Source organism: Mastigoproctus giganteus, chromosome 1, assembly GCF_048544385.1.
Source record: "Mastigoproctus giganteus isolate SK-2022 chromosome 1, ASM4854438v1, whole genome shotgun sequence".
Taxonomy (NCBI): Eukaryota; Metazoa; Arthropoda; class Arachnida; order Uropygi; family Thelyphonidae; genus Mastigoproctus; species Mastigoproctus giganteus.
In genome coordinates, this window is record NC_143575.1 from 81,327,775 (window position 1) to 81,342,565 (window position 14,791).

At 35.1% G+C, this 14,791-nt stretch overlaps 1 protein-coding gene across 1 annotated transcript in view; it reads left to right on the top strand.

Annotated features, from left to right (window-relative positions):
* schlank (ceramide synthase schlank) overlaps window positions 1-14,791 on the top strand; it is a 204,038-nt gene that overhangs the window by 151,624 nt on the left and 37,623 nt on the right. Inside the window, exon 8 of the mRNA XM_090380709.1 lies at window positions 12,835-12,941. Coding sequence (XP_090236835.1) covers window positions 12,835-12,941 — 107 coding nt within the window. The remainder of the gene's footprint in view (window positions 1-12,834; window positions 12,942-14,791) is intronic.

The window sequence follows — 14,791 nt, forward strand, 5'->3', positions numbered from 1 at the left end:
GGTTAAAGATTGAGAAGACAGAAGATACTTTTTCACACTGGCTTGAATTTCTGTAGATTGTAATTTTCAAGAAATACGTGTGAAGGGAGATTGTTCCAAAGAACAAGAGAAAGGATAAATAAAGAAGAGGAAAAGTTAGTTTTGTGTTAGTTAGAGGTGATAACCAGCAAATGGATGTTGACTAGTTGAAGCAATTCAGACTGGTTTGAAAGAGAGAGGAGGAATTATAGATTTCAGTTCAGAAAAACAATGCTCACAAAAGTATTTGTATAAAAGGCATGCTACAGAAACTGGACATCTGTGGGATAAAGATTAATCTTTATCCCACAGATAAATGTGGGATAAAGATTAAAAATAAATGTGGGATAAAGATTAAAAATAAATGTGGGATAAAGATTAAAAATAAATGTGGGATAAATCATGGGTCATTGATTAATCTGACTGTCCTCTTTTGGATAGAGTCTAAGAACTTAAGAAAGATATATTGGGGACACCGATCCAGATGCAGGAACAATATTCCACAATAAGGTGAGTTTGTGATTCAAACAAAGTAAGCAGCTGTTTAGAAGAAAAGTAACAGTGAGAGCAAAAGAGAATTTTTTTAATCTGAATGTTACTGAAGAATTTTATTAGATATTCTATAATTTTCAAATTTTAGAAAATATGTATAATTAATATGTATACTAAAATATGTATACTTAAGTGTTATCTGAATGGTTAAGTAGAGATATACAGTGTCCACAAACCTCCATAACAAAACTAAAATGTTTTTATGTGATTAGAGTATATGATACAAACTTGAAACCACTCCCAGGTGATAAAGGATATCTTCAATTTTTTATTTACCATCTGGAAAATGCATGCACTGTGGTGGTGGATGGCATTATAATCACAAAACTGTAGTCATGGTGGAATTTACCAACAAAATTCTGTCCTCTTGGTTTTGTTGTTGATCAACAGATGCTGTCAATCAACAACTGTATGTACAAGCAGTAACTTGTGTAGTTTCATCCTTAGATGGTGACTTAACACATTACACACTGTTATCCTTGTCATAATAAACTCATGACGCATGCCATACAGATTTCCAAGGTTTTGCATAAAACTTCCTTGAACCATATCCACTGTGCCCTCACAAACTTTTGTTTGGCCAACAGCTCAGCCCTGATGATTATACAGACAGGTATGCTTTATAGATTTTCCATATCAGTGCAGAACTGTAAGTCTACTCTGTTTTGTGTTTGAAATTTACACAATAACAGTAGTGGCAGGCTATAGCTTGTTGAATCAGAGTATGCACTGCACCTTCTTCCAGGGTTGATAAATTTCACTATGATTAAAGTTTTGTGACTATGCTGCCATTTATTTCGGTGCACAGATTTTCTAGATAGTGAATAAAAACTTGAAGATATCCTCTATCACTTAGAAATATGGAGTGGTTTCAAGTTTGTACCATGTATGCTCTTTGCACAATAACTTTCTAGTTTTGTAAAAACTAAGATGTTATTTTAAAATTCTGAGGCACTGTAGAATGCAGGGTGTTCACAAACCTTGTTTTGTGGACACCTTGTATTCTACAATGAAATATAATCTTGGCATCCTAATATGATGTATGTCAGTTATCATAGGAAGTTGGAAGATTTCTTTACAGTTTGTCAGTGTGTGAAGTGTAAATCATCTGGGCAGAACCCTATATGCCTATTTTCTGTTTTGAGAAAAACAAATTTAAGATTCAGGAAAATGTCAGTGTTGTTAATTAAAATATGTAAGTGGCATTTATCTGAAGTCTGAGAAGTGTATTCAGGCTTTAAAATGTACTTTTCTGCTATAGAAAATAGTCTTATAAACAAAACTTAATAGTTATCTTCATGATTGTGTTGTAAAAATGTGGATAGCTGCAAGAAAATGGATAGAAACAGTTTATTTAGATTGCTAGAATTATTCCCAGTGATACAGGAAATCTCTAAAATTTGTGCAGTAAATTGATTTAAGTATAATTTTTATTGGATTGTTTATTTGCATAATTTCAAAAATTTGAACTGAACTTACCATTGTAGATGGATAAATGGGTTCTTATAAAAAGACAACCTTTTGCCTTGCCTTTAAGATCACAGTTCAGTTTTAAAAATTTTTGATATGTTGAGTTGGACTAACTTTGTTATGTGCAGCATGGAATATTGGAATGAGTTCTGTAAAGCTTACCAGCTTGGCCCAAATTTAGTGAAACAATAGCTTGTGTTTGTGAATAAGAATAGTTTTAAGGTTTGTATAGGTGTGTAACAGTGTCACAAAACTACTACAATTAAACAATATGTAACACATCACTAAGTACAATATGTCAAAGAAATGTGATGTAATGTTTAAGAAGACATATGCATCAGATTTTCCACATATTAATTTTTTCTGTGTAATCTGGAAAGGTAATGTTTGCATTATGCACTGTATACATATATGTGATTTTGAGTTTTCAGTTTGAATTGCAAGAAATGCAATTTAATCAAACATTAGTAAATGAATTTGAAGGGTCAAGATATCAAAAGGTGAATATTGTTGGGACATCAGAGATGTGATGTCACACAGATATAAGGAATGCAGAATTGGAATTTGAGAAGTACAATGTGTACAGAAAGGATAGACAAAATAGGAAGGGAAAGGGGGTTATGCTGTTAGTTGAGAAACACATAAAATCGAAGGAAGCGTATCCAGTTGACATGGGTGGACAGTGCAATGTTGATTCAGTTTGGTATGACATAAGCACTGGGAAAGCAAAATGAGGGTAGGAGTGAGTTTATAGGCCTAATGACTCTGTGAGTACAATGAATAAGAGTGGGCCAGTAAATAAAAATGTCTTATAATAGCAGATTTTAACTTCCTAGATATTGGCTGGAACTTGTCGATTGGTCACTCGCACACTAGCAAGACTTTTGTGGATTTATTGGATGATTGTTTTCTACAGCAGCATGTTTGAAAGGCAACCAAAGGGAGTGATACTCTTGATATGATTATCAGCAATAATTCTTCATGCATGAAGAATCTGAAAATAAAGGAACCACTAGGTGGCACTGACCACAGTGGCTGATGTGGGATTTACTTAAGATTTAACTACCATCAGGTATGAAGGGAAGGGTTTTTGCTTTCTTAAAGGTAACTACCATGGTCTCAGACAGCTTTTAAATTCTATACAATGGGATCAACTGATGATTTTACCAACAGCAAATTCTAAATGGGAAGCATTCAAGGAAGTAATCTTGGAAGCTACTAGGGTTTTTGGCCCAACTAAGAAATACTGTTCAAAGTTTAGGCCTAAATGGATGGCAGATGAACTAATCAGACTTGTAGCAGAGAAGGAAAATGCATGGGATGCATATAAATTATATCTACCATAGTCACAGAAGACTATGGTAGATGTAAGCTAGTCTGTAATCAAGTTACAAAGAAGTTTAGACGAGCAAAGGCAGAATACGAGAAATCTTTGGCAAAGTATGCAAAGAGTTCTTTACTTATGTAAACTCCGGAAGGAAGGGATAAATTAGATTGGTCCACTTTATATCAGTTGTTTGACTGTTGATGATCCTGCTCAGGTAGTTGACAAACGGAATGAGAATTTTGCATCTGTATTCACACATGAGGAATTCTGTGGGGAAGTGGAGGCCAGAAGCTTATCAAACTGTAACAGGGAGATAAATGATTTTGTAATAACTGAGAGGAAAGTGGAGAAGAAATTGTTATAGTTAAACAAGAAATGCACTTGAAGTGGACTGGATCTATCTTATACTAAAGAAAGCAGCAAAGTAAGTAAGCAAACCTTTGGTCATGATTATGAGAGCATCCTTGGACTCAGGAGAGGTCCCAACGGACTAGAAGTGTACAAATGTATCGCAATTCACAAAGGGGGAATCAAAGGGTGGCACTAGTAATTACAGACCTGTTAGTTTAACTTCTGTTCTTCACCGAGTGTCAAGCCTTTACCAAGTGATCAAGTGGTTCTATAGTGCACTTCTCAATGATATTTAGTTTATTACATTTAAAGCAATCTTTATTTTCAGTACTTAATAAGTAGGTTTAGCTAAAAGGACCTAGAAAACTATCAGAAAGGAAAGTCACTTTTCTTTTTTTCTTCTTCTCAAATTAACCACCAATCCTACTAATTTATAACCACTGCCTGGTCACTTGGTGGCACCAATCTTCCCTCCTCAAGGCGGGGCCAGAAACCTGGGAGTTGGAAGCTACACTCCCAGGGCTAAAAAGAGCAAAACATGAGTAGTAAAGTCACTACTTCCCAAGGGACTTCAGAGAAGATCCCACTAAATCGAACTGCTGAAGAACCTGAAAATACTGCCAAAAGGCAAAGAACAGACAGTTCAAAACCATCACCAACACCCTTATTCCTAATTATTCACTCCACTGGAGAGGAGACATTAGAAAAATCCCTATTTTTTATCCAAAAAGTCTTGGAAGGACTAGCCGGAACACCAAAAACGGTCAGGCGACTCCGATCTGGGGATTTATTAGTTGAAACATCCAGTACCAGACATACAGAAAAGTTACTGAATGTATCGAACTTTCGAGGTATACCAGTAGTGGTCATCCCCCCTTCCTTCCCCATAACACCTTAAACTCTTCGCGGGGAGTAATCTCCAAATGGGATCTCTTGCATGTTACTGAAGAGGAAATCAGCAACGAACTCCAAAATCAGGGAGTGACGAATGTAAGACGGATTTCTATTTGGAGAGATGGAAATATAATACCTGCCAAAACGGCGCCTCCGTAGCCAGGTGGGAAGGAGCAGCAGTGCGTAGCACACACTTCTTGATTAGACCGGGGTTCGAGCCCGTCGCCACCAAATACAGAGGATGCGGAAAGGTCAGGGAATGACCACCGCATATTCTCGGAGCAATATGGCCTTAGTTGCTAATGTCAATCCTTCTAAAACTCAGTCTTGTCTTATATCTCGCAAAAAGGATTCTTCTGCTCCTATGCTTATCTTTGGTGACCCTCCGATTTCTAGGCAAAATGATATATCTCTTTTGGGGATTACCCTGACTTCTAATCTCTCTTGCCACAAGCACATTACAAATATTGCTTCCTCTGCATCTAAAAAACTTGGTTTTCTCTTTTGCTCTTGCCGTTACTTTTCTTCCAATCAGCTGTTCACATTGTACAAATCGCAAATCCACCCTACCATGAAATACTGTTCCCACATCTGGGGTGGTGCCCCCAAAACCTCTCTCAGGCGTCTAAATTCCATTCAGAAGAGGGCAGTTAGGTTAATTAATGACTCCTCTCTAACAGAGTCTCTCCACTTGCTGCTCATAGATGTACTGTTTTTGCTGCATGCCTTTTCTAGAGATACTTCCCTGAGCACTGTTCTTCTGAATTGGCTTCTATAATTCCTGCTCTCTCTTTCAAAGCCATCCCAACGTGTGCCCCCACCAGCCAACGTCCATTTACTGTCCAACTTCAAACTCACAGAACCAACTTTTCGTCTTCCTTGTTTATTCATTCAACTGCTGTTTTCTGGAACAACCTTCCTTCATACGTATTTCCTTAAAATTTCTGTCTACAGAAGTTCAAATCTAATGTCAACAAATATCTTCTTTCTTCTTCTCAACCTCCAAACCAAACATGGTACTAAGTGCTATAGGTTCTAATACCTCTCGTGTTTGGGGTTTTCATAAAAAAAAAAAATTAACAATAAAATTTTTAACAACAAAAATAAATATTAATTGAAGATAAATTAACAACAAAGATTAATAATATTTTTGATTAATTGATAATACTACAATAAGCTAACAGATTCCTAACAGAGTGCTTCTTATTACACTATCTAGTTTTTCTTTATACCTTACGCTATTGGTTTGAGATATATATATATGTTACGCTATTTCTTATTGACTACAATATGGCGGCTAGTTCAACAATATTGGTCCCAACACCGGGAGTCATAACTTTCAAAAATCGCTAGTTATATTCAAAATAAGAAGCTAACGAACTCTACTAAATCATTTAATATCTGTAAAACATAATGTAGTATGTTAATTAACGAAGAATATGGTAAATTCAAAATACTTATCCCTTTACAGCAGCCAAAAATCCACCAACTGTTCTCTTCCGCGACTAGAGCACCTTTGATTTGTCTCCGGAAGTCATCAATGAAGTGGGATCGTGGTTTCAGGCAAAAAAGTGTGGAATTCTATGATCATGGCATTAAACAACTGACCCATAGATGAGAGAAATGTGTTACTATACATGGAGAGTATAGTAACACATTTCTCCTGTTTCTTGGCGCCTCCGTAGCCAGGTGGGAAGGAGCAGCAGTGCGTAGCACATGCTTCTTGATTAGACCGTGGTTCGAGCCCGTCACCACCAAATACGGAGGATGCGGAAAGGTCAGGGAATGACCACCGCATTTCCCGGAGCAATATGGCCTTAGCTGCTAATGCTCCTAAAAACCAAAATAACAAATAACAATCTCCTGTTTCACCTTTCTAGGGCTATTAGTTCTTGGTAAGGGTACGAACTTTTTGGTACCCCCTCATATGCGCAAGTTCCATCTTTAAAGCAAAAAGAGTCATAGGGCGAATAATTAGGGATGAGTGATTGTTCTTACATGTGATAAGTAGAATTCTCTCAGAAATTGTAAGTGGGGCTTGTTGTTATTGTTTTTCTATTTTGTTTTTAGGAGCATTAGCAACTAAAGCCATATTGCTCCGGGAATATGCAGTAGTCATTCCCTGACCTTTCCGCATCCTCCGTATTTGGTGGTGATGGGCTCGAACCCCGGTCTAATCAAGAAACATGTTTTACACATTGCTGCTTCTTCCCACCTGGCTACGGAGGCCTCAGTAATAAGTGGGGCTTGGCAGATTGTAGGTGGAAATAGAGATTGGAACGATAGACTGTATATTTGTGAAATGATTGAGAAAGTTATTGGGAGGTTTAGATATTTTCACAGATAAGTTTGTTCTGTTACTTTGACTTGTAGTGCATCAAGTAGATAAAGTAAAATTGGATGGGGAAATGTTGTATGAATTGACAAAATTTCTGAATAGCATACACGCAGCAAGAATATACCCAGCTCCTTGATATAATGTGGCCTCAACACTGCCTCCTGCATATACACTACTCAAACTCTCTCTAGTTGGTAGAGTAGAGGCAGCAAGATCACTAGATGATCTACATGCCTCCTAGACAGTTATCAATAGATTCAATCCAGTGGATTATCTAGTGACCAGCCTGAGAAAACCCATAAATGCAATTTTATAATATAAAATTGCATTTATGGGTTTTCTCATTTTATATTTTATAATATAAAATTGCATTGCCATTTTTGCTCCCTAGATGTGAACTCTGGCTGTATACTTGGTTTGATGAACAAATTGTTTCTTCTTAGTTAACATAATAAGAAGTTTTGTTTATCAGGAAGTTGCATGAGTTTGAAGACAGTTTCCTAATTGAATATGAAGAATAGTATTTAAAAATTCTGTTGGGGGGGGGGGATCGTAGTACAGTGCATCTTCAATATACCTGCACTTGGTTATGTCACATTTCAGATATAATGCAAGTGTGATCATGTCCCCCAAGAGGATCATTAAAAAAAAAAAAAAATTCAGTTTATGGCAAAACACTAATTTCATAATAAACACTAGCAGAAGCAAATTCTATACCTCACAGATAAGAACCAGCTATATTGTAATAGTTTCCAAAGTGTGGACTACTGAGATTTGTATTCTCTTCTGGTATATTCCCTTAATTAGACAAATTTTTATGAACAACAGTAGCTATCTAAGAGAAATTACTGTAAATGTTTAATCAGTTTCTCACTTGTCTCACTTCAGTTAGATATGCAATAAAAAAATATCAATTAAACATTAATTGCACATGGGATGTTCACAAAACTAAATATTTAGCTCTGAGAGAGAGAGAGGGGAACCAGCTACTGTATTTGTTGGTTTCAATATATTATAAATTTTGTATGAACAGCAGCATGTGGCATTCTTTTCAAGTATGAAATCACACTTAGAATGGGAGGGGGAAAAAAAACTGCTAAGGGCAGGATGAAAAGCATGCATGAATTGACAAAAGGTTTGTATATTTTTATAAGTTGCTGCTAGTGTTGCTGATATATGGAAGATATCCCATAGTGCGATCTAGAATATAACCAGCTGTATTACATATTTTCTGTGGAACATGATTTATGATATGTTGGCCTTCACCTGTGAAATGATTTCTAGGAATACCTCAATTGTAACAAACCAACTTTTTCATATATATAAAACAAAACCTTTTTTTTTATATATATATTTTTTTTATTTATTTATTTATTTTTAATCTTCACATTTGACCGCACAGCTATGGTGGCTGTTAGATTATGTAGCCAATGATTATGTGGCTGATTTGTTCCTTCTTTCATATTTATGTATTATACTGTAAATTGTATTGCATGTAAACATGTCTCATTTGGAAGTGTGAGATTATTATTAGAAACTGACAACTTTTAAATTTTATTTTTGTAAATATATGAAGCATTGCTGTTTTTATATTTTTAAAGTATGGCATTATTAAAATACTTAAAAAAACATTAAAAAAACTATTAATTTGTAATTTAAAATATTTAACCCATTTTGTCCACTGACAACAAAATAGAAAAAAAAAAAATGTGCAAAATGAAATTTGCTTGTATACAAATGCTTGCTTAATAGGTCTTCTTTTGGTCATCATGTACTCTTGTTTAAAAAATTGGAAAAACTGTAAAAGTTTAGTTTTAGCTATATATATATCTGGGCTGGGAGATTCCACCTGCCCAACTCAGAGCCACCCCAACACTTATGCCTCCACTTATCAGATAATTTCCCACCCTACCAGATGCTTTGACAAATCCAGAACATCAAAGCCGACCTTAAGAAATTTGCTGTCAACCGACACTATAGGTGTGGGATACTTGGCCCCACACATCCCATAAACCACGAACTTCCAGCTTTATCTGCCAATCACCTATCTGCCACATTCCCTAACACAGGGAATGGTGATCCCCGGAGATGCAGCACCACCATCTCAAGACAAAGCATTAAAAGCTATCACAACCGTCTAGACACAAGCAAAATTGTCCCCAGTTGCTCCCATTAAAGAATACTCTACATTGGTCCAGATAGTATGCCCAAGGAAAAGAAGTCTGTTTATCACATCCAAGGCAGCATACCCTTCAGTCACCACTTGGAGACTGAAGAGTATGCTGTGAATTAACTAATGGGCATAATGGGGAATGAGTCTGGTACTGTGACTGCTGCTCTCTCCCATGAACTGTGAAGACAGTAGTCGGTACTGTAAATCGTATATGTATCAGTTGTCATTTTGTTTATCCTGTAAACCCCTGGTCTTTTGGCCGTGAAAGGACATTGCAACAATATTTAATCTTGTAACTAGTTAAAATCAAATGTTGTGCAATAAAGATTCTCTCTCTAAGGCACTTCACTTACAATGAGGTGTTAAAGCTGTCACCTCGACACTTGCATTGTATCAATGTTCCACTATATTTTGCTTATGAACTCCTTTAATATGGTTACCTTAAGATTTATCCATACAGGCTTCTCCAAGAAGTCTGTATATGTTTATTAACCATTTTTATGGTTACTCATACAATATTATACATTTGAGATCCTCTAGTATGGGTAACTTTGAGATATAAACTGTACCAAGTCGAGGAATTTTCTGGACCGTGGTAACCAGCTTCTGCCATAGATTGGATTTGGCTTTTAGTCATATTTTTTTTTACTAACCTTAACTTAATTTTATGTTTAAAAAAGTAACCAGATAGTGGATTGTATTTAAACTATTCATTTTTTATTATGTATATGTATAACACAAAAATTAAGAAAATAACAGAACAGCAATTAATGAACATTTTACTGAAAATGCTGAGCATTTCATACGGTATACAGGTGACCCCCGCTTAACGCTGATCATTCGTTCCGGAAAAACAGAGCGCTAAGTGAATCCGCGCTAAGCGAGCGCCGCTTTCCCATAAGGTAACATATGTATTTGTGAGCTGCGGTCAGTGCCATAGGATATTTCCTAATCAATAATAAACGGTAATGAAAAGATGCACAAATGTCGGTCAAAATATTTAATATTCAAATATTTGCACATATAAAATATTCTGCATTACATACGTATAATTATGTGGTAACTACTTGCGTATCAAAAGTAAACTTAAAATTCCAATTAAAATAATGAATTTAATTGATTTAATTTAATGGATGAATTTAATCATGAAAAATGTGTGGATTTTGAGTTGAACTTTGGCCCTCTTCCAAATAAACTAAAAGGGGTATTAATTTTAAATGGCCCGCAGCGTTACCACCCAGCAATAACGTCAACTGATCCTTCGCCGCTTTGAAACTTGGCATGTTTTTTTCTTCTTTCAATATGAAACTTCTTTTAGGCCGTTTCCACAAAAGTCCTGCTTCATCTATGTTAAAAACTTGTTGAGAAGTATAACACACAATACCCCTCTTCAATAATTTTAACAAGTTCTTTTTTGAAAGTTTCGGCTCCTTAATCTGCACTCCCTGGATTCTAAATCTATTCTACCAGCCCTTACCAGTTTTAAATGGTTCCACATTTTTTTTTTTTTTTTAGGCAAGTTTTCTTCAGATCATCATATTGGCTAATCTCTCTCTCTCTTTTTTGTTAATATTTAACTTAACTGAATTCTGCATTGGACATTATCTTCAATAAAATTAAAGTCTTTCCATTTCAATCCTAATAGCTGGCCTAGTCCTAGTTGCTTGCAGTGGAACAGCTACCTTTCCCGCTGCAAAAATTAATTCTTTATTTTTTTATAATTGTTCTTACAGTTAAAGTTGCAAGTCCTAAATTATGGCACACATCCGCTTGTCAACGGATGGAATCGATTTGCTTCAAAACGTCTAATTTTCAAATTCAGTCTTTTTCTTACATTTATAGTCTTCGTACTGTGCTCAGACGTTGTTGATTTTTCATTCTTTTTTCATTCTTCGAAAATGTAACTGCATTGGTTGCATTAATTATGGTACAATGTTCAAGTAAACTGTCCGTTTCGCACGTTGTCTAATACGGTACTGGGTGATGAGTAGACTTCGGATAAATGCATATAACGCAAATATTACAAGCAATATACTTCGTCATTTTTTAAAATATTGATCTAGGAACTACGTAACAAGTCACTGTACTGCAATTAAATTAGCGTGCGAGAAAATTTCACTGAGCGTGGGAAAATTTCTCAAGTCGGCGTGGGAAACGTTTTAATGCTGTTTTGCTATTCATTTTCAAGCTATCGACTTCATCAAATGAAACGATTTCGTTAAATATGTCAAAAATGTAATCTGTAAAAGAGCGTTATAGTGATCTGTGACAGCGTTATAGTCAGACACGGGTTATAATAACAGCGTTATAGCGAATCAGCGTATAGCGAACCGCGTTATAACGGGGGCCTGCTGTAATTGAAACAGCTGTGAGTACACAATCCAGATTGTTTCTTTCTTCAGTTTTCCATCACTTTGCTTGTGCTACTATCAGTGTAGAACTTGAACAGATTTTCCATCTGTTTTTTTTTTTCTGTTGTCATATATTGTTAAGGATCCAACTTCACAAGTATTACATAAATACTTCATTTTTATATCTGCACATCAAGCTTCTTTAACAATTCCACTTTATCTGAATTGATATGGTATCGTGTTTGCTGCTGTTGATTCACTATCTCTAGAGCTGTTTGTTATTCTTTTATTTGACACCGATAAGGATAAATAAACTTTGATTATTGCATAAAAACTTGCCACCTACTAAATTTTTTTAAGTATGCATTGACTCACTTGGAGATCTTGCTAGAAGTGAGAGCCCAGACAGACACTAGCAAACTAGAATGCCTATTTAGCAGCAGAAGCAAGTTATAAAAGTTTTCTGAGATTGGCCGTTTTCAAAATTTTTGCCAAAAATTTTTATATTTTTCATGTTTTCATGATTCGCCGAATGTACCATACTCACTGAAACTGGGGTAACTTTCATACTAAAATCAAATAAGTGGGATATGTGTGTAAGTACTATTCATTTTCATTTTTAAACAAAGCAGCTTTATAAGTTGTTCCAGATCCACCCTTTGAATATTGTTTTATCTTAGAATTAAATCTTTTGATCGTATTATTGCTATTGGCGTACTGTAAATTTCCTTCTTTTTCTGCTTAGTAAATGTGTTGTTCTTATTACAGTTGCCTGTCTCCCCTCTCTGAAATAAGGTTTTTCCATTTCTGCAGCATGTTGTAAAAGCCCGTGAGGCATCATTTCCCAATCTTTGGAATAAATTTGTGACAGGCAAGCATTCTAAATTTTGTTACTGCAAAGGTGCATATTCTTCCAACACAAGGTGTATTGAACCCTTCAACTAGTAATCTAGTAATAATCATATTTTTTTATATGAAATTAGTATTTTATGTATGAATATTATTGTTAACTTCTACTTCAAATTCCTGGTTGCCCTCCAAGTTATTTCCTTTTGTTCTGTTCTGCAGGTATATTGTTTGTTAGTTCCCTTCTCTCTGGCAACTTCTTTTCCTTGATTATTTGTTATTTACATTTGCATTCTTCATTTCTGCCTTGATTTATCAACCAGAAAATACATCACAACTTGACACACATGCTAAAAGTGTTGTGTTTCCAAGCACTCAGAAAGAACTCTTCCTAAACGCACGGAACTCTGAAAGTTATATAAATTGTGTTATTTTTATTTATTAATTAGTTTTAAAAATGAAAATTAAATTAATTAATTTTTATTAGACATTAACTAAATGTTTCCTCTTCCAGGCAGCAAAAATGGCCAAATATCTTCGTAAACAGCGTCTAGCTGACTTGTCATTTGTAGTATTTACTTTGGCTTGGATAATTTCAAGACTTGGACTCTATCCATACAGGTTGTTTTCATATCATATCATATTGTATTGTTAATAAAAAAAACTGGTATCCAACATTTTAGTAAACTACTAGTTTGTGCACAAGGAAATACACTGGGTCTATGTCAAATTTTAAGGAGTTTCGTGAAATAGCAAGTACAGATCTCACCACTTATCAATAAAATAATTCTAAAATTGGCTTTCTGGCTTATGTACAGAATATCACATTTTATTTCATATTAAGGAAAAGTGTAACAGAAACCTTCAAAGTAATAAAAACAGCTTTTGGAGAAAATTCTGTGTGTTGTTTGAAGACTTAAGCTGATTTTTAAATTTTAGTAGGATCTGTACTTTATGAAACAAACTAAAATTTGAATTTGACTATCACATGGACTTTGTGTTTAGCTAGATTCCGAGTAATATACTTTCCTCACATTAAACTGAAAGTTACTTAAATAAGAGCTTTTTATATAAAAGGTGTGATCAAAAAGGTTAGAGCCTGACTTCGTATTTGTGAAGTTGTGGTATCATAGGTGTTTGCAAGATGTTTGGTGGCTCATCTAGACATATAACATATGAATCGCCCATTTATCTACAATTGGTCTGAATTAGCTTGCATTGAATAGAAGGTACAGTCGAACTTGGTTATAATGAGCACGGAAATAACAAGATCCTGGCTTTAATGAGAAAAAAAGCCATAATGATTTTAATCAATGCGTATTCCCATACAATCGCTCACTGTTATAATGAGTGTACTACATGGATATACTATACAAATTTTGGTAACGATGTAAACATTCTTAAAAACCTAATTCTTAGAATAGACAAAAATGACAGTTCAAGCCCGTGCCCACCAAATACAGAGGATGCGGAAAGGTCAGTGAATGACCACCGCATATCCCCAGAGTGATATGGTCTTAGTTTCTAATGCTCCTAAAAACCAAATAACAAACAAAATGACAGGGGTGACTTAGCTTTTATGACCACCTGCATTGAATTAGGGGCCGGTTTATGGCCTAGCCTTGTTCTTTGTAGTATATTGACATTCCACTTGTAATTTATACAGTCACATTATGTTTACAGATTGTCTTGTATTCACTGAACCATAAATTTATTTCGGGACTTTTAAGAATTTTAGAAATGATAATTGTTTGTATGTAGGTCACTTTACTGTAATTTTAAAGTAAAATTAGTTAGAAACGAACCCTTCCTTCGGAAATGTCTACTAACAAAAGAAAGTGCCTTTCAATTCACGAAAAAAAGTCGAAATTATTCATGAGTTAGAACGTGGTGCAAAAAATGTTGAAGTGTGTAAAAAGTTTTCTATATCCTCTTCAACAGTATTGACAATGTGGAAGAATAAACATGTTTACATATTGTCACTGGAACAACATAACCGGGGGGGGGGGGTTAGAAAGTATTAGGTTAAAACGTCATTCACTGAAAAAAGTTTTTTTTTTTTTTTTTTCAGTGAACCACTGAACATGCTATGTTCAGTACACAAATAAGTGCTGGATTTTCAATAGGCGGTCTGATATTGAAGACTCAAGCAGAAAAATTCGCTAAACAATATGGACGTGACAATTTTACAAATGGTTGGCTGGATCGATTTAAAAACCAACATAGCATTGTTTATGCAAAAATTACTGGAGAGTCTCGATCTGCAGATCCAATAATGGCAAATGAATGGATTGACCATGTTTGGGCAGAAATCAGGAAAGATTTCAACGATGAAGACATCTACAATGCCGACAAAACGAGACTTTTTTTATAATTTGACACTTGACAATACAATTAAATTCAAAGGGGAAAAATGTGTTGCTGAAAAAAAATCAGACTCTCTTGGTGTGCTCGTATATGCAAATATGAGA